The following is a 19,062-nucleotide window of genomic DNA, read 5'->3' on the forward strand; positions in this document are numbered from 1 at the left end:
ACTGTTAAGTATTGTATGTACCGAAACGGGTAAGCGACACTTTGTTCCCACACCGCGGACAGCACTCTGCACGTTTCCGAAACCTTCGTGCTCGCTGTTGCCCACAGCGAGCTCAACTACTGCAGTATTTCACTACATACATGATAACCCGAAAGTCGTGGTATGTTCAAAAATCTCGGAATGATAACCAAAAGCAGTAGAGTCCTACTCTATTGTCCTGACTCCTCATGCCCTCATTGTCGTCGATGATGAGCTACGTAGCGCCGCGCGTCGGGTCGCAGTACTGGCAGGTGCGTGGTGTACTTGTACTGTCCTTGTATGGTAATTATTTATTTACTAGTTGCGGTTTGACCGCTTTTGACCCATCAGCCCCTTGCATCACTTTCCCGTTGACTCCAAACCCACCTCAGTCCGCGCCAGTCTTCCCCGGAAGCCTTCACGAGAACGTAGCCCTCGGCACCGTAGGCAAAGGCAAACGTACAGAGGACGTTAGTAGAGGCGAAGTAGAAGAAGCATGCAGAGTTGCGATGCCCGAGTCTTGGGTGCTAGGTCTAGATCAAAGCTACGAGACGCTATTAAGTGGCACGGTGCAGAAGGCATTCAGTTGAGCGGTGGATAGTGTTGTTGGCAGAAGTCTGCCATTCTGCCAATGGCAATTGCCAAACGGCAATTGCCGGCAGTAGGTCGAGGTCGTTGGGCAGAAGTCGGCAGAAGTCAACGTGAATCTTATTTGAATTATCATCAAATAGAATATGTTTGACTTCGAATAAGTGTATCTGAGCCTCCGTGCATGCCAATATGTCCTCGAAAAAGTCTACGGGCCGCCCTACTCGAAAAATCATCACCAACCACTTTATCCAGGATCAAAAAGTCCAAAATTCATCCAACCGTTATTTTTACAAATGCAACTACTGTTCGACGTCTATAGAAGGTCGCGACGACAAACATCTCAAGCATATTCTTGACCGGAATATTTGCCCTACGGCTCCAGATCACGCTCGCACAGAAGTCCGTAACTATCTCGCTACAAAGAACGGAAATCAAGCACTACTACTCCCACCTATCGTGGATGCAGATTCTTCATCCCCGTCAACTTCAGGAGACACAGCTAAAGCTCCACAGAAACGGAAGAACCTCTTTGGATTCGTGGATCTTCCAGTCACTCCAGAGCAAGCAACACGTGCAAATTTCAAATTGTTTCAGTGAGTTCAAGTGTCACAAATCATTGACTGTGTACTGACTGCGTGAATATTAAACCCACAGATTCATCGTTCACGCTAATATACCTTTCTTGGTTGCGGAGAACTGGTTTTTCCGTAACTTCCTTGAGTTCTTGGTATGCACTTGTTCTCCAGTCAATGAGTGTCCGTGATCATAGGTGCGAAAAAATATGACTACTATCAGTTTGAGCAAAGAATTAAATGAACTATAGACAATCACTTTCCCATTTATGTCTGCGGGAAGACGCACAGAAGAAGATCGGAGGCCTCTCACCTGTTGCCCCAGATATTGTCACCATTGTCCTCCACGACGCAGAGTTTTGGCCTGCCATTGAACAAGGGATCAAGGTTATGAAGCCAATTGTTGACCTTATCGGAGATGAGGAGTCCCGCGATTCGTCACTCGCTTCCTGCATGCTTGGGCTAATTCGGCTTGCGAAGACAATCTCTCAGTTGCCAATTGAAGAAGGAGATAATGTTCACTTCTGGCAACACGCAAAGGCTGTCTTCAACCGGCGTTTTTTTGCAATGAACACAAAAACTCACAGTCTTGCGCTATTCTTACACCCAATGTGCCGAAAACTTGTGATTTTGCAAGCCATAAACGGACGTTCGTTCAAATTTATGGTGGAGGTAGCTCTCGACATTGCTAAACAGTGGCAATGGAGCGAACAGCTTGCAAAAATGCTCGTTGCTGACTTAAAGGATTATCACAAATGCTCTGGAGTATTTTTGGGAGGGCAGGCTGACGCACTCAATTGGTAGGAAACCCTCCCCATCAGTGCCGAGCGCTGTCCATTGAAGGCATTTGCGATCATAATCCACTCAATCGTACCTCATGCTGCTGATGTCAAGCGTTATTTCTCGGGTCTGGGTGGGGTACAATCTGTGAAGCGCTGCAACCTATCAGTTCAGACTTTCGAGTCTCTGAGCAAACTCCGGGCAAGCTATGCAAATTTCTTGCACAAAGTGGATCACGAAGCTGGCAAGCCAGCACATCGCAAACATGCCCATATGCACACTCGGCCAGAGCACGGACTCGACACAGCCTTGGCAGATGAACTTCAAAGGTCGTTTGCATGGGTGCCACCACTCACTGGTGCCTCTCGCAACTCAGACAACGAATTTCTTGCAGGTCCCGAGTCAATTACAGATGAGGAGCTGCTCGAAGAATTTGACAGATTTGAAAATGAGATGCTGGAGTCACGAGGCTTGCAAGAAGGTACTGGCGAAGTCCCAGATATTTTCGGGGGAGATATTATTGATTGGGATGAGCTGGAGAAAGTCGATAAAGGAATTACACCTGCAGGGTTTGTTGAAGAGATTGATGTGGTTGGCTGTGGGTCACAAGGCACGGAGGCAGCCTGGAATATTAATGCGCTGTTGACGTCAGAGGGTGTAGCATCCATCCAATAGCTTAGATAATTTTTTGCCGTTATCTTAGAACACACAGAAACCCTCAAAACAATTCTGCCAACTTTTGCCATTCTTCCAATTGCCGTTCTGCCGTTTTTTTGGCAGAACTTGCCCCAAAATACTTCTGCCCCCTACACTAGCGGTGGACAACGCCAGAGATTTGCAATCGCACGGGCGTGGATACGTGACCCTGACGTCTTGATTCTTGGTAAGTTCCCATCTCCCTCTCATATTCTTACCCTAATCTTGTAATCTCGTTTCAGATGAAGCAACATCAGCCTTAGACCCCCCAACTCGCGCACTTATCATGGCCGCTATTTGCCGATGGCACCAAAACCGCACCACCACCATCATCACGCACAACGTCGCCTCAATCGAAGAACAAGACATTGTCTACATCATGCGGGAAGGCTCTGTCGTCAAGCAAGGGTTCTGATTGGACCTCCTGCAAGTGGATGACGTTGAAGACGAGCTTCCTGGATACGACGCAGTTGCAGATCCTCGCAGCAGAGGATGACGATGAGGATGAGCTCCTGGTTCATGAATGACACATGAGCATGGCGTCTACGCTGGGTGGTATGCGCCCTGTCACTGCGATACTTGGAAACTGGATATTTGATGTTGTCGCGGAACTTACGAAGACGAGTGTACCTCCACCGCCTATTCCTCTTGTGGCTGAGTGGTAATGATGCTGCAGTTATAATTGCGTGACGTCTGAGGTCCTGGGTTCAATTCCTGCCAATTGCAAATTATCATATGTGAAATTGATCATGTGATGTGGCATTGCAACATTAATCTTTTGGCATGATTCCAGCCCAACTTCAGCATATTTTCAGAGTATGCTTTCAGAGTACAAATTCAGAGTAAAAAACGGCAATATCAGCACCTCTGTTTCAGCTCTTAATGCTCTTTGTTTCACTGAATTATCTTCTGATTTCATCTAGTGAATTTCATTGAAACTACTACCCACAGTGTTCGGATGCTTCCCAAACTAGTTATCATTTTGATCATATCTTTGACCATATTAGCTATGGTGGGTAGTGAAACAAGAAGAGGTAGCTGTAGACTCACGTCGAATAGTAAGTGTTTGAAATGATCCGAGATTGGATAGGTGAGTCAATCTCTTCAGCTTCTTTTTTGACACTACACAGATGTATCCCAACTGCAAGCTTCAGACCAGAGAACAGCAAAATCAAACAAGAAGGCGTCTTTGTAGTGACCCAGGTTTGGGAGCACAAAGGTAAGTAGTCATACGACCACCCATGTGTCTTTGCTCACAGGGTCCAATCCAAGTCAATCACCAGGGTCACTGGTAGCCTATCAACGCTAACGCTAACGCCCTGCGATGCTCGCATTTCCACTCATTCCATCTCCACGTCAAGGAGTGCCAATGTACACATGTATTCTGTACATAAAAAATGATAAGTCTTCATGAGATGCCCGCGACGCACATGAGGACACCTAGCATGAGAACAGCCAAAAAAACTGTTTGAAGCTAAAAGGCTGTTGATCAAGAAGAATCATCCTGTCTGAAGTTGAATGAAACAAAGAAGAACGTGCTAGTCTAAAAAAACTGACCGAAGCTCAAAGAGATCAAGATACTTATGCCAGTCTCGTTGGCCCTAACGCTACTCGCTGATCATCCAGACAAGAGTGATGAGCAGCTAAATAATACCCACAAGGAGGCTTGATACCAATGGTCACAACTGCCGTCATACTAGCTAACATGTGGGTAGAGGACAGCGCTGTGCAGGGCAGTGAGCGAGAGTGCAGTGGGGGACAGTGCAGCATGCTGAGGGAGGGCACGGGAATTGAGGGAGCATTGAGATAGTGCCTGCTAACGGAGGGCTCGGGGGACTGGGCATTGAGGACTAGAGGAATTCGAGGGAGACCCTCCTGGGGAGGATGGTCTTTCAGCCTAGTTTCCCTTAACAAAGCAACCAGGCTGAGAGACCGTGTGAACCTCTTTGAAGTGGTGCCAAGAATGAAACAATGTATAGAGAGCAAGGTGGATATGATAACCTGGCTATACTTAGCCGTTGCAACACATGGAGGTCTGAGGCATCGTGTGTTGGATGGTGTGGGTGAGGAAAATAGACCCTGTGTGAATCAGAAGTCTAACAAGGGTGCAAGGCTTATACTCGTCCCGAGGGGATTGCTACTGGGTAGCGAGTCCTCGAATAAGTGCGAGGAAACAAAGACTAGACTCTGTCTAGCGACCCGAAGGGTTCCGGTCCTTACTAAGACTGGGAACACAAAGATGCGGAGGGTTCCCGATGAGCGGAACTCAGCGTGCGATGAGCGGAACTACGGGGAACTAACAGAACTAACGCGGAGCAAACAGGACAAACGGGGAACAAACAGAACTAATGGGGAACAAATGGAGGGAAAAGAAACTACAAGCCTGCAGGAGGATGATTGGGCAAAGTCGGACCAGGCTTGTGTCTGGTACTTGCTCCAAGTCGTTGGATCCAATGTCGGGCGTTTTGAGCGGAACTCATGGGGGCGGGAGCAATGCAATGTGATCAGGAATAGATTCGGGAAGATATTTTAAACAGTGAGTGGAGTACTGGGAAGTACTCTGTAAGTGGAAGTGGAGTCGAGTCTATCAGAAGGTAAAAAACTAAGATCCCATCTATTGCTACCTATATAGGAAGGGGTTCCGAAATGCGATATGCTACAACCGGGTGAGGCTGTGAGATAAGGAATCGGTCCCGAGTAGCGGAAGGATCCGTATAAGTACCGTAACACATGGGAAATGAGATAGGAACATGTTAGTGACATGGGGAACGTAGCTAGTACTCACCAGCGAGGATGGAAGGACATGGACAAGACGTAGGAGGATGTTCCAAAGGCTGAAGGAATATAATGTGTGTGGTACGCGATTGTTCCGCTGGGTTTCGCTTGGTTCCGCTTGGTTCCGTGTAGCGGATGGGTCGGGGAAGATGCGGATGGGTAGTGGAACGCGTGGGAAAATGGTGGGAAGGCATGGGAAATATGCGGGATACAGGCCTACAGTGGGGTCGTTCCCCACACCTGTGGGGGACTCAGATACTGACCGTCCCCGGTCAGCACTATAGTAATTGACAGACTTAGCAGGATTTCTTCTAAAAGAGTCACATGACGTGGCTGTAACAGACCGAGTGGACGGAACGCGGCTGAGGAAGCATGATGATGATGATGTCGCGCGAGAAGTTAATGGAATGATGGAACGGAACGCGATCGAAGAAGCTCAATGGGAATGATGTCGCGCGAGAAGTTAATGGAATGAAGGGTCGGAACGCGACCAAAGAAGTTTGATGGCAATGATGTCGCACAGGACGGAGGAACGAAGGGTCGGAACGCGGCCTAAGAAGTCTGATGGTAATGCTGTCGCACAGGATGATGGAACGATGGGCCGGAACACGACCAAAGAACCGGTTCCTCAATGTAATGGGGAATGAAGGATACACATGGGCGCTCCTTGGATCATCCGCTTCTTTTTGTCAACTTTTCACCCCCAATCGCCCACTAAGTCCCCTCTCACAACTATGTCTTTTAGCTTTGCTGCCTTCACTCCTCCTGCACCCCTCGACTCAGGTAAGGATCGGATCCTCACGGAATGGAAGGAACTGGAGGATAGGGTGATTGCTGAGGCAAAGTGCATTCCGGATGATAAGGAGGAGCTGCAGGAAGAATGGAGGATGTGGTGCGAACGTTGGGCCAATATTATGGTGAGTGATCTGTCTATTCCATTCGATACGGAACATTACCCCTCTGCTTCTAGAGAGCGCTATCTGACTGCACTGACCGGGGCCGCACCCAGAATGTCGTCCTTACAATGTCCGGTGAGGCAAGGGCCGCTGGGCTTGGGGCTAATGAGCAGTACGAACAATGGACTCGTGAATGCAGTGCCCTCGAAGCGCACACAAAGGATCGTGAGTCCCGTGAGGTGCAGATGGGTATTGACTCCCCCCCGCGCGCCCGCACCGGATCCACCCCTGCGCAACCCCCTTCAACGGACGGAACAGGCGGGTCTGCATCCCTCGCCCCCCGGATCAACCGTATGAAGATGGAGGTAGCTATCCCGTCCAAGGTACGTCTATCCCGTTGCCTTGTGTTCAATGGATCCACCTTGTGCGTGTTGTGTGAAGGTAAAGAAGGAGTGTGTAGGTGAGGACAAGCGGTCCTGTAATGGGTGCAACGTGGTTCATCAGAAGTGTGAGTATGCTTCATTCGGAAAGGCGACGGGTATGTGATATGGGTTCTGATTGTGTTCCGGATGGTGCTGACTGAGTGTACAGATAGGCCTTAAGGGCAAGGTATCGGATGCACCCACCCTCTCTGCTAGTGCTAGTGGATCCCTCCGCCGGACCGTCTCGTCTCCCGGTTTGGCTGTTCCGTCTGGCAGTGAGCCGGAAATCGTCGAGGCCCCTGTGAAGCGCGCTACCCGCAACACGCGCAAGGCAGCGGAACCCAAGGGTAAGGGAAAGGGTAAGGCAAAGGAAGTCGTCCCTGCCACCCCTACAGTGGAGGAGTCGTCTGATGAAGTGTCGCACTATGAGAAGGGCAAAATCGCGAAGGTGCAGCATGAGTTGCACATCCTGAAGGGCCAGCTCATCAGCCTCTATGAGTCTGCCTACAAGATCTCCACTGAGGTGGGTCGCTTGGAGAGGCGTCTTGGGGGTCTCCTCTAGTTAGCGGATCCACTCCCCTCCCGTATATACAATGTCTTCGAATATCCGTCGTTATATTTTGTACAATGTATGCATTTTCTTGGTGTTCCGTCTGGGTTCCGCATGGGTTCCGCATGGGTTCCACATGGGTTCCACATGGGTTCCGCATGGGTTCTGCATGGGATCCGTCCTGGGATCCATCCTGGTTCCGTCCGTGTCCCTATCCAGATCCTCACTGATGCTATGGGATAATGGGACTATAAGTAACGTATAAGCAGGTATGAGTCGGGAAGGAGAAATATAACACTGTGAGCCTGCGGACTACGCGTCTGACTTGTCTTCATCGATCTGCTTCATTCCTCTATTCCTCGCCCGCCGTCCGCGGATCCGATGGGCTTTGTCTATTATCGAACGGAACACTTGGGAACTACAAACGTGCATGGTGTGGCTTCATGCGGGAGAAGTAAAACGGGTCCTTGTGGTTTATGCGCACACATATAGTCTAATCGGATCAAATGGCGAATATATAGCGGGAATCTGTAGATATGTAATTTCTTTCTTTTTAGTATGCGGGGTGGATAGAGACGGAACAAAACGGAATGAGAGACGGATCACCAGACGAAACTAGGGGTAAAACAGAGAGTAGTACTTCTATGATATATTTTTGTTTTGACGGTATTTTCTTTTTCTTGGATATAGGATGCGATCGGGTCGGGGGATATTTACTGGTATGAGGGTCAGGTGGTATGGGGATGATGATCATTATGCGCTGGGGTCGGGCTTGGGTTCTTCTTCGTCTGGCTCGTCAGCATCTCCTTCAGCCAACTGGTCTAATGCGTCGTCCTCTAGTCCGGTGATAGTAGTAACGGGGATGCAGATCGCACTGCGGGGGTGGTACGGGAGTATGCAGAATGCTGCGTAACAAAGTCATGATACGGACCCATCCAGTTCTGCCAACAGGTACGATCCTCCCATCGTCCTACGAAGGACTACCATCAGTCCTAGGTACCGGGGCTTCATCTTCCGATTCAGCTCCGACTCGATCCGTGAGTTTCGGACTAGTACTAAACTACCCGGGAGGAAGTCGTAATCCTTGATGGAGGTGCGGAACCTCGCTTCGAAGTCCTTGACGGACTGGTACCTCGCTTTGAGGACTTTACCCTTAATCGCGTCAAGGTCCTCCCGACGCTTCTGGAGTTGCGTTGCGCGCCATGCTATAAGCTCTGTGGATGAAATTGAGTCCTTCCTGGGTGGGGATATGAGGTAAGTTGCTTCTGCGATATCAAACGGAAAGAGGGGCTCAACCCCATGTACCATGAAGTACAGGGATAGTCCGGTGGACTTCTGGATAGTTACCCGCTCCGCCCAGAATACAGAGTGCGCAGATTGGTACCAATGCGACTCATCCCCCTCGCAACTTTTCATGATGGCCTCCCGGACATCGTAGTGCCTATGCTCCACGATCCCGTTCGCCTGCAAGTTATAGGGGGAGATCCGGATATGATGGATCCCGTACTGCTCGCGTAACGAGTCTACTGCTGCGATGAAAGGGGTTCTGTTGTCAGTAACGATTTCCGCTAAAGGACCCCACCGGCAAAAAATGTCCTCGAAGATAAACGCGGCTAGCATCTTCGTGGTTTCAGTGCGGAGCATCCTCCATTCCGGGTAGGAAGTCAATGCGCAACGCGCTTGGACTATACGTGTATACCCGCCTGCTTTGGGCATCATCATGGTATCAAGGTGGGCCTTATGGAACAGGCCCCCGGGTATCGGAATGGAGGGCAGGATATGTAACTTGCGGGTCTGGCGGATCTGGCATTCATGACACGTCCAGAGGTACCACTTGACATCGTCAACCAGGGTAGGCCACCAAAAGCGTAGGAAAAGGCGGGTCCGGTGTGGGGAACATCCCCACTGTAGGCCTGTATCCCGCATATTTCCCATGCCTTCCCACCATTTTCCCACGCATTCTGCTACCCATCCGCATCTTCCCCGACCCATCCGCTACACGGAACCAAGCGGAACCAAGCGAAACCCAGCGGAACAATCGCGTACCACACACATTATATTCCTTCAGCCTTTGGAACATCCTCCTACGTCTTGTCCATGTCCTTCCATCCTCGCTGGTGAGTACTAGCTACGTTCCCCATGTCACTAACATGTTCCTATCTCATTTCCCATGTGTTACGGTACTTATACGGATCCTTCCGCTACTCGGGACCGATTCCTTATCTCACAGCCTCACCCGGTTGTAGCATATCGCATTTCGGAACCCCTTCCTATATAGGTAGCAATAGATGGGATCTTAGTTTTTTACCTTCTGATAGACTCGACTCCACTTCCACTTACAGAGTACTTCCCAGTACTCCACTCACTGTTTAAAATATCTTCCCGAATCTATTCCTGATCACATTGCATTGCTCCCGCCCCCATGAGTTCCGCTCAAAACGCCCGACATTGGATCCAACGACTTGGAGCAAGTACCAGACACAAGCCTGGTCCGACTTTGCCCAATCATCCTCCTGCAGGCTTGTAGTTTCTTTTCCCTCCATTTGTTCCCCATTAGTTCTGTTTGTTCCCCGTTTGTCCTGTTTGCTCCGCGTTAGTTCTGTTAGTTCCCCGTAGTTCCGCTCATCGCACGCTGAGTTCCGCTCATCGGGAACCCTCCGCATCTTTGTGTTCCCAGTCCTAGTAAGGACCGGAACCCTTCGGGTCGCTAGACAGAGTCTAGTCTTTGTTTCCTCGCACTTATTCGAGGACTCGCTACCCAGTAGCAATCCCCTCGGGACGAGTATAAGCCTTGCACCCTTGTTAGACTTCTGATTCACACAGAGTCTATTTTCCTCACCCACACCGGACAGTGAAGACACCCTTGTGCCCGAGGTCATCATGCGCCTCCTTTACTATCTGGTCTCTCTTCCTTTCTGGAACCACTAATTGATGCCTCCCATGGGGTTCCCATCGCCACATCAATCCTTCGAGAATGAAGAACCGGGATGTGGACGTCACAAACAACGTATATTCCGTATCTGATAAGGCCTCGGGTCATTCCTGGGTTTCGAGGTATAGGCGGAGGGAGTCGATTTTCGCATGCTTGGCATCTGCTTTTGCTGATTGTGGAAAGGATGGTTCTTCTTGTTGGGGGCCGACGATATCTAGGAATACGAGTAATGGGGATGCACTGCTGCTCGTAACAGCGGAACGATTCATATATGGGGCCCGGATGGGCTCGTGGTCAGCAGGCGGGACGGATGATATTGTGGGTAGAGTCCTATCATTGAGGAACTCGACCCCAAAGGAATACGCGCGGTCTAGCCAATCCTCGTGGTCATCATCCTCCACGGGATCCGCTTCAGCGGGCGGCCTCCTTGAGAGACCATCTACCCCTGCGTGCTTGGCTGCGGGAACATGAACGAGCTCGAAGGAAAAGAGCAGGATACCCGCGATCCATTGATTGATAGTCGCATTGGGCTGAAGATCCGGATTATTGATCATACCTTTGATGTACTTTGCATCGGACCTCTACAGTGAGGTTCGTGACCCTGAAAATGAATACCCCGGACCGCCTGCAACACGCGGAACAGTCCGTACAACTTGAGCTTGGCTTGTGAGTAGCGGGACTCGACTTCCGTCAGTGTGATGGATCTGAAACGATTCGGGTATCTTTTCTTATCCGCCCCTACCTGAAGCAGGATGTACCCGATAGCGATATTGGAGGTATCGACGGCTAGGATGACTTCCCACCCGCACTCATAGTCGATCCGACGCAGTGCAGGGGACTCTAATATCGAGTCCTTCAGGGTCTGCATGGCGAGTTGGTATTCCGCTCCCCACTCGAATACGGCGTCCTTCTTCGTCAGGTTGATGAGCGGGCGGGCAATCTGGGAGAAGTTACGGATGAAGATCCGAAGCACCCCACAGGTTCCTAGGAACCCGCGGACCTGTGTTGCAGTCTTGCACTCTGGCCAGTTGTGGATCTTCTGGACCTTGGACTCTTCTGGGATGCGACCCTCGAAGGTGCACATGTGTCCTACAATTACCGCGGACGGAGCTGCTATTACGAATTTCGATGCGGAAAACCGTGACCCCGACATTCTCAAGACATTGGAGGATCTGGTTGATGACCAGGCAGTGTTCCCATATGAAGCGACAGATCCCCGGGTTTCGGGGAATGGTTTCGTAGGATCCGTCGTCCCGTTGGTACCGGGTCTTAACTGATTTGATGGGCACATCATCAATGAAGGGGGAAGTATGATCCGGGATTTCATCCTGGAGGGTGAATGCGCTATCACCTTGGTAGACTTGGACTGCATTGGCATGTCCTTGTGGAAGGGTAGTGAGTCGATGGGGGCCGAGGGGTGTTCCGAAGGTAGTGAGATCCCAGGACTCCTCATGGAGGGGACGCTGGTCATAACCCGAGTAAAGGTCCATCATCCCATATACTGCGTACCCAGCGAATGATTCTGCGAGATGCTCGACAAACGGAGGGACGGATGTGTCACGGATGGTTACTGCATTCAGGGGTTGGAGGTCGTGAACAAGCCTCAATGACTTCCCGTCCTTCTTCACGACGCAGAACCAGCGGGAACGGTATGCGGCTGTGGATGGCTCGTATACACCTGAATCGATTTTCTCCTTGATGATGCGGATGACTTCCATTAGGATTGCGGGAGGAATGGGGATGTTACGTTGAACCCATGGGATATGCGGAACTGTGGGGATTTTATATGCTGGAAAATAATCTTCGTTAAGGCGCCCGCGTTCCGCAGCGCCCCAAGCAAATGCCAGTTCATGGGTGCGGACTAGCCAACGGATCAGTTTGAGTTCCTCCGGCCATAACCAATTGGCCGGATCAAGGTCTAATGCTCCCATCCGCTCTTCTGTATAGCGGACCCCCGGAACAAAATCGGGGGGGAATATGGGTAATTCAGGCATGCCTGCTAACGGATCGTCTGGGAGCCGATGCACGACCCTAAATTCTTTGGGCATCGTGGTGGGCACTGTCCGCACTTTCTTCGCAACTGGTTTATACACCAGCACATGACGGGCGGGATCATAGGAATAAACGGAATTGAACGCATCAACGGCTGCGGGATTGAACACGGACTGGGTCGACGTGAGATATGAATACTTCTCGGAATGCGGACTCGCGGATTCATAGGAATATGCACGGACAGATGAGCTCCTTGAGAGCGACGGACGGATGGAACTGATGGGACGGACAGAACGAGAATGAAATGGAGATGGGGAAAGCGGACGCGTAACTTCGACTATCGGATTTGAATCTCCCCGCGGGTCTAGTGGCTCATCAAAAATCAAAAATCCCGCTCCCCTCCCTTGGGATGCTCGGAACAGTGCTGTCCGGAACCACAGCGCGTGCAGGGCTTAGACCACGCGCGGGTCAGAAGCTTGATCTCACAGCTTGTGTTAGGGTCAGTAAGTGTTACGTCCTGTTCCCCGCTGAGGAGATCTGTAGTATGGCAACTCGTCAACTTGAAGAACGGATGACCCAACAGGACCTCGAAGTTAGCCCGCTCGACGACTTGGACTTGGAAAAACATTTCCCCTGCCCCAAAATCAAAGGACAAGTTCTCGATGACGCCTAGGGTAGCGTCCTTTGAAGTATTGACGGACTCCATGGTGGTCTGATGGTCGGAACGAAGGGGTACACCTAGCGCCTGCCAAATGGACCGGGGCATGACAATGATTTCTGCTCCCTGGTCCAGGACACAGGTGAGGGCCCACTTCCCATGGACGGTCGCTTCAATGCATCGCAGGGGCTCAAAGTGCTCGCCTACTACATGTCCCCGGTCGTCGCGGGTGACGTAGTCCTCAAATCCCCTGACAAACTCCTCGTTTTCTGGGCGACTAGTGAGCCCGTTTACAAGGATGGTCCCATTCGTCACCCATCGCGTGGTAGTAAGATCCCGGAACTGTTTACGGAAGTCTGGCGCGATTGCGAACAACTCCCTGACAGGAACAGAGACGGAGGAATCGAGGACCCGACTGAGGACCCAAGCATCCGCGCCCTTGTCTTCTAGTTTGAACGCATACCTATATTGGCTCAACAACGGAACGGAGGAAGGTGTGTTAGTACGTGTTGAATCAGCGGGAAACGAACTGGTAGATGCGGACGGTGGCTGCGTGACACGGGGAGTATTGACTGGCTTCGGGGCAGGCATGCTAACTGGTAGTAATGCGGCAGGGGCGACTGCTGGTGCCTTCCCCTTGCTGGTCGATGCTTGGACCACAGGAGATACGATCTCCTCCATCACGGTAGGCTGTTTAGAGGCGGGCCCCGCGCGCGACCACACCATGGGTATGTCGACTCCGTCAAAGCGGATGGTCTTGCCCTTCTTGTCGGACTTGGGGGCTGGCCTGGAAGACTGGGTTGCGGCCCATGTGAGGCTGAAAGCCTTAACAAAGCGGGCATCCTCATCATTGTCGTCTGACTCGGGTTCTGCCCGAGTGGTCAGATATGCGGATGGTTCTACTTCAACATGACCTCTTCGTTGGGACCAGCACGACAAAACATTCCTGCGGTTACATTCATATGGGGGGGCGGATCGCGCTGGCTCCACAGGATACGGGGTGATGTAGTGGATGCGGGGTCCTGTACATGACCGTCAATACATTCCTTTAGGGTTCTACCCTCGCTCGGATGCCCGGGGATCCATCCCCCGTCTGGCATACAAATCTGTCCACTGATCATGTGGCGTTTACACTTACCGTCGCGGATGTATGTCTCCGCTTCCGCACATCTCCGCACAAAATGATCGGTTCCTCCACAAAACATGCAGGGCCTAGGCCCTTGGGCTTGGCGGAATGAATACTCCTGTTTAATTACCGTTCCCGGACCGGGTTGCTGATGGATCAGCGGAGGCAATAGCGTTGGTTGTGTTGGTTGCGCCGGGGGTGCTGGAGCGGCTGATCGCTGCGGAACAAACGGGGCTTTGACGGGTACTGGCGGGGTTGATGGGGTGGTGCCCGGGAATAGGAATTCTCCCGCCTCAATTACTCTTGCTATTGGGTAGGGTTCGTCGGGGTGGTGGTCGGGTAACTTGATTGCTAGGCGGGCGCAGATAAGCTTGTTGACGTCCTTGCAGATCCCGTCTAAAAAGAGACGGTCCCGCTCGGTCTCCGCTAGGTGCTTCTTGTCTATGAGGAATGTGGATATGCAGAGGAACTTCCTATAATAATCCCCGAGCTCTACCTGGGAGCACATGGGGGTCCAGGCCTGCTCGGCTGATAGTCCCGTGAGGTCCGCTGGTGTGAAGCGTCAATCGCCTTTGCAACCCGGATATAACTTTTTTACTGCAGCTACGAAGTCGACGAGGACTACTCCCTTAGATTCGGGCAGACAGGCCCATGTTTCAGTGTCGTCTAAATTAGCATACCGCATCACAGCTTTTATGTGTTCCGGTTCAGTCAATACGGCCTGATCTGCAAGATATGCAACATCTGCAAGGAAACGGGACAGTTGCGCTGCGGTTCCATCAAACTTGGGAGCGGCGCTTGTGCCACCAAGGGGCATCCTGTAGGGGATAGCGGCCATAGGTACTGGGGGTAATGGGATAGGAACAGGTTGTTGCGGTTGCAGAAGCTGAACGGGAGTAAGGGAAATGAAAGCAAGTGTGGCTGGGGGAGTCGGGACTGAAGGGTCTGTATGTGGATTGGCTGGATGGGGACTTGTGGGGATATCGTTAGCTGGGTGCGACGGGAGCAGATGAAAAAACGGGTCCAAAGTTTGCGGGCTTGGTAACTCTGGTTCCTGCCCTGGAATGGAAGCAGATGTAGAAGGCGGAGATGAAAGCGCGGATGAGGAGGAATTAGACGGGGTAAGGTGCAAACTTTCGTCGCTTGACGACGGGGTAATCGGGGGTTGGGAGTGTTGCGCTAAGTCATCTGGGACTGAAACGAGGATATCTTCGGGCAATAGGTGAAGGTCTTGGAATGCTTTTCGTAGTTCCGTGAGGTCTAAACGAGCCGGAGTGGGTCTAAGTGACCTGCTAGTCGTCCCAGATGGTCCCCTCGCGGTGGGCTCCAGTTGTGGGTGAGGAAATAGACCCTGTGTAAATCAGAAGTCTAACAAGGGTGCGAGGCTTATACTCGTCCCGAGGGGATTGCTACTGGGTAGCGAGTCCTCGAATAAGTGCGAGGAAACAAAGACTAGACTCTGTCTAGCGACCCGAAGGGTTCCGGTCCCTTACTAGGACTGGGAACACAAAGATGCGGAGGGTTCCCGATGAGCGGAACTCAGCGTGCGATGAGCGGAACTACGGGGAACTAACAGAACTAACGTGGAGCAAACAGGACAAACGGGGAACAAACAGAACTAATGGGGAACAAATGGAGGGAAAAGAAACTACAAGCCTGCAGGAGGATGATTGGGCAAAGTCGGACCAGGCTTGTGTCTGGTACTTGCTCCAAGTCGTTGGATCCAATGTCGGGCGTTTTGAGCGGAACTCATGGGGGCGGGAGCAATGCAATGTGATCAGGAATAGATTCGGGAAGATATTTTAAACAGTGAGTGGAGTACTGGGAAGTACTCTGTAAGTGGAAGTGGAGTCGAGTCTATCAGAAGGTAAAAAACTAAGATCCCATCTATTGCTACCTATATAGGAAGGGGTTCCGAAATGCGATATGCTACAACCGGGTGAGGCTGTGAGATAAGGAATCGGTCCCGAGTAGCGGAAGGATCCGTATAAGTACCGTAACACATGGGAAATGAGATAGGAACATGTTAGTGACATGGGGAACGTAGCTAGTACTCACCAGCGAGGATGGAAGGACATGGACAGGACATAGGAGGATGTTCCAAAGGCTGAAGGAATATAATGCGTGTGGTACGCGATTGTTCCGCTGGGTTCCGCTTGGTTCCGCTTGGTTCTGTGTAGCGGATGGGTCGGGGAAGATGCGGATGGGTAGCAGAACGCACGGGAAAATGGTGGGAAAGCATGGGAAATATGCGGGATACAGGCCTACAGTGGGGTCGTTCCCCACAACGGCTAACAGCACGTGTGAAGCAGCACAAAAACGCATAGGACACACGTCTCTGCAGCTTAGAGAAAGACACCCACAGGCCACGATTCCTATAGCAAGTCCACTCCAAATGGACAACGCTGCTTCAGCCATCCAGGAGCCCGGTCGAGTGTTTGAAGATCATGAGGGGACCATGAGCGCAGTCGCAGTCTTGCCCAATGGATGCTGTATGGTAACTGCCTCGTACAAGACACTTCGTCTATGGGATTTGAAGGCTGGCGTTATGTTGAAGAAAATGGAGGGGCATCAAAGTGATGTGGGTGCGTTGGCAGTCTCAGGAGACAGACGATTGATAGCAAGCGGTGGTGACTTCGGAGAGGTCATTGCGTGGCACGGTGACACTGGCAATGTCTTACTCAAGTCAAACAGAGAGCATTCTTTGTGTGGTCTGTCAACGATGAATCCATCAAATCGCTAGACTTTTCTCCACATGATGCTGTGTTGGCACATGATGCTGTGTTGGCAACTGCTGGTGAATGGGGCGTGAAGCTGTGTAGCACAGACCCCACGTGGGAGGGAGGTTTTTATTGGACACGATCGGTCAACTGTGTTCGGTATTCACCATCTGGGGAACTTCTTGCAGTGTCAACTTTCTCGGAGTGGTTGTCGATTGTACAGAATATCGAAATATGGAAACCAGGCACGAAGGAATGTATCGCACAGTTCGAAAGTTTGAACTCGCCTACATCACTCATGTGGGCACCCAATGGCACATGGCTGCTCAGTTGTCACCATTATAGCTTACAGGAGTGGGACCCATCGACCTGGAAACAGGTTGGCGGTGGCTGGTATGATGCTGGCATCATCATTGCCGTGAACTCGACTGCCACCATTGTTGCCTCTGTGTCTAGTGGCAATGGTGATATCCTCCTCTGGCGGCTCTCAGATCAATGAATCATCGCCATATTCAAGCAGTCTGCCCCTGTGCGCTGCGTCACTTTCTCCATGGATGGCAAGTACATCCTCAGCGGAGGAGATGATAACAAGATCTCAGAGTGGGCAATACCCGAGGATACTTTGCCAGCTTCTGAGGCAAGTTTGCGTCCTTGATTTTGACACCACAATGTGAACTTGCTTCATGCAGATCCTTGCTATGCACCCGACAGCTCGCAGTGCATATATAGCTGGGGATTTGCCTACCGCTGAAACGTTGATAACACAAGGGATCTCCGCTGATGCTAACACCTACAACTCCTATGCTAGTCGCTCATTTGTCATGGCACGAATGCATGACTGGGACCGCGCATTACATGATGCGCTTATGGTGAGATACTTCGTCACCTCTCTTCAGATCTACTAACTGTCATGGTGACATAGTCTGTCAGCATTCGGCCCTCCTTGACAGGTTATGTCTCCAAGGGCATTGCCCTCTGCGGGAAAAAGCACTTTGAGGATGCAATGAAAGCATTTGACTTCGCATTCATGTTCGCGAACAGACGTTCAAAGACCATTCTTTTCTTGATCCAGGCATGTTATTTTGTCTCCCATGTGCCCTACTCCATGATAATTTTCAGACCGTTGCACTTTCCAATGTCGATCAACATGATGAAGCAATCCAGTGCATCCAAGAACTGGCTGCCGCTTGCCCAGATGCTGATACTCTTGATTGTTGTGTCGTGGAAGTGAGTATCATGCACGCAGTCATGCCCAGGTTCGTGTGTTAACACTGATTTTGAACTTCGCATATCAGGTGTATCTACATCTCCAGATGAATACCTTGGATGGTGTGGTGCATGATGACAAAGCTGCTGAGCACTTCACTGCTGCTATGCACACCATCGTTAGCTCATCTGGATCTGCTATCTGTTCACAATATGAGGACTTTGCTGTGGTGTGTTGTTGGGATTTTTTAACCGAAAGTCCTTTTCATGCTCAACGGTGTGTTTTTTTCAGCTCTTCAGATGGGACCTCAAGTCCTTGTGGAAAACTGCAAGCCAGAATTGGTGCGACTCACTCCTTCGGGTAGGAAGACTTAGAGAAGCCCACGAATCATACCGATATATGATGGATATGAGTGATGAAGTTACACGGGCCAGCTGCCTTGAGTGGTCCATTGGCAAGTCTCCTGTTTTGTCACCAGGCTACAATCCTCACTCGCATTTCACTCAGCTTTCAAGGATGAGTGTAGAGCGTTATATGCTGCCCATGGAATTGTTGACCTTGCTGCCAACGGAGTTGTTGACCTCACTGCGAGCGGAGATGCTGCCCTCGCTGCAAGTGATTACGATAGGGCTATGGAGCTATACTCAGCGGAGATCGACCTGGATTGTGCAACCGATATAATATTTGCAAACCGTAGTAAGGCAAGGTCGAAAAAAAAGCTATGGACTGATGCGCTTCATGATGCGGAAAAGGTATGATGACATCCATTGTTTTATTGCCAATGCCCATCGTCACTCGCTACGTAGGTCATTGAACTCAGCCCTTCATCTTGCCTTGGATACCAGGTGAAGCACGCAGCCCTTCATGGTGCGAAACACTATGATGAAGCGATAGACATCGTCCAAATGATGCTTTCCGAGTTGAACGAGGCTCACGATGCACAAGCACAAAGTAAGCCCTAAAGTAACATGTGTGTCAAGATGGTTGACTCTTTCCCCAGAGCTGCCCCAGCAGTCCTCCACTCCATCCGGATCAAAAAGCGTGCAAAACTATGATGAAACAATCGAGACTGTCCAAATCATGCTTTCTGAATTAGATGAGGCTCACGATGGAAAGGGACAAGGTAA

At 50.8% G+C, this 19,062-nt stretch overlaps 3 protein-coding genes across 3 annotated transcripts; all 3 read left to right on the forward strand.

Annotated features, from left to right (window-relative positions):
* Nucleotides 1-53: 53 nt before the first annotated feature.
* On the forward strand, nucleotides 54-741 carry EDB91DRAFT_1129477 (uncharacterized protein). Its single transcript, XM_041318570.1, has 2 exons — nucleotides 54-354; nucleotides 406-741. Exons 1-2 carry the CDS (start codon nucleotides 228-230, stop codon nucleotides 606-608), a joined length of 330 nt encoding a protein of 109 aa, XP_041177765.1. The 5' UTR covers nucleotides 54-227; the 3' UTR covers nucleotides 609-741.
* A 2,033-nt stretch (nucleotides 742-2,774) lies between these two features.
* Nucleotides 2,775-3,072, forward strand: EDB91DRAFT_1052362 (P-loop containing nucleoside triphosphate hydrolase protein; the record flags this gene model as incomplete). The annotated part of the gene is made up of 2 exons (XM_041313674.1): nucleotides 2,775-2,844; nucleotides 2,900-3,072. Coding segments are annotated over 2 exons (243 nt in total), but the record flags the coding sequence as incomplete, so codon positions are not given.
* A 3,094-nt stretch (nucleotides 3,073-6,166) lies between these two features.
* Nucleotides 6,167-7,543, forward strand: EDB91DRAFT_1081609 (uncharacterized protein; the record flags this gene model as incomplete). The annotated part of the gene is made up of 5 exons (XM_041315396.1): nucleotides 6,167-6,349; nucleotides 6,403-6,711; nucleotides 6,770-6,836; nucleotides 6,924-7,273; nucleotides 7,313-7,543. 5 exons carry the CDS (start codon nucleotides 6,167-6,169, stop codon nucleotides 7,541-7,543), a joined length of 1,140 nt encoding a protein of 379 aa, XP_041177767.1.
* Nucleotides 7,544-19,062: the final 11,519 nt, after the last annotated feature.

Source organism: Suillus paluster (genome assembly GCF_016628075.1).
Source record: "Suillus paluster strain FC165 chromosome Unknown EDB91scaffold_22, whole genome shotgun sequence".
In the NCBI taxonomy this organism is placed as follows: Eukaryota; Fungi; Basidiomycota; class Agaricomycetes; order Boletales; family Suillaceae; genus Suillus; species Suillus paluster.

What these genes read in the sequence shown, in the direction of transcription:
- EDB91DRAFT_1129477 (XM_041318570.1), top strand. Translation starts at nt 228, where the DNA reads ATGCCCTCATTGTCGTCGATGATGAGCTACGTAGCGCCGCGCGTCGGG. An exon ending in TACTAGTTGCGGTTTGACCG is followed by an intron (nt 355 to 405) that starts CTTTTGACCCAT and finishes CTCCAAACCCAC; the next exon opens with CTCAGTCCGCGCCAGTCTTC.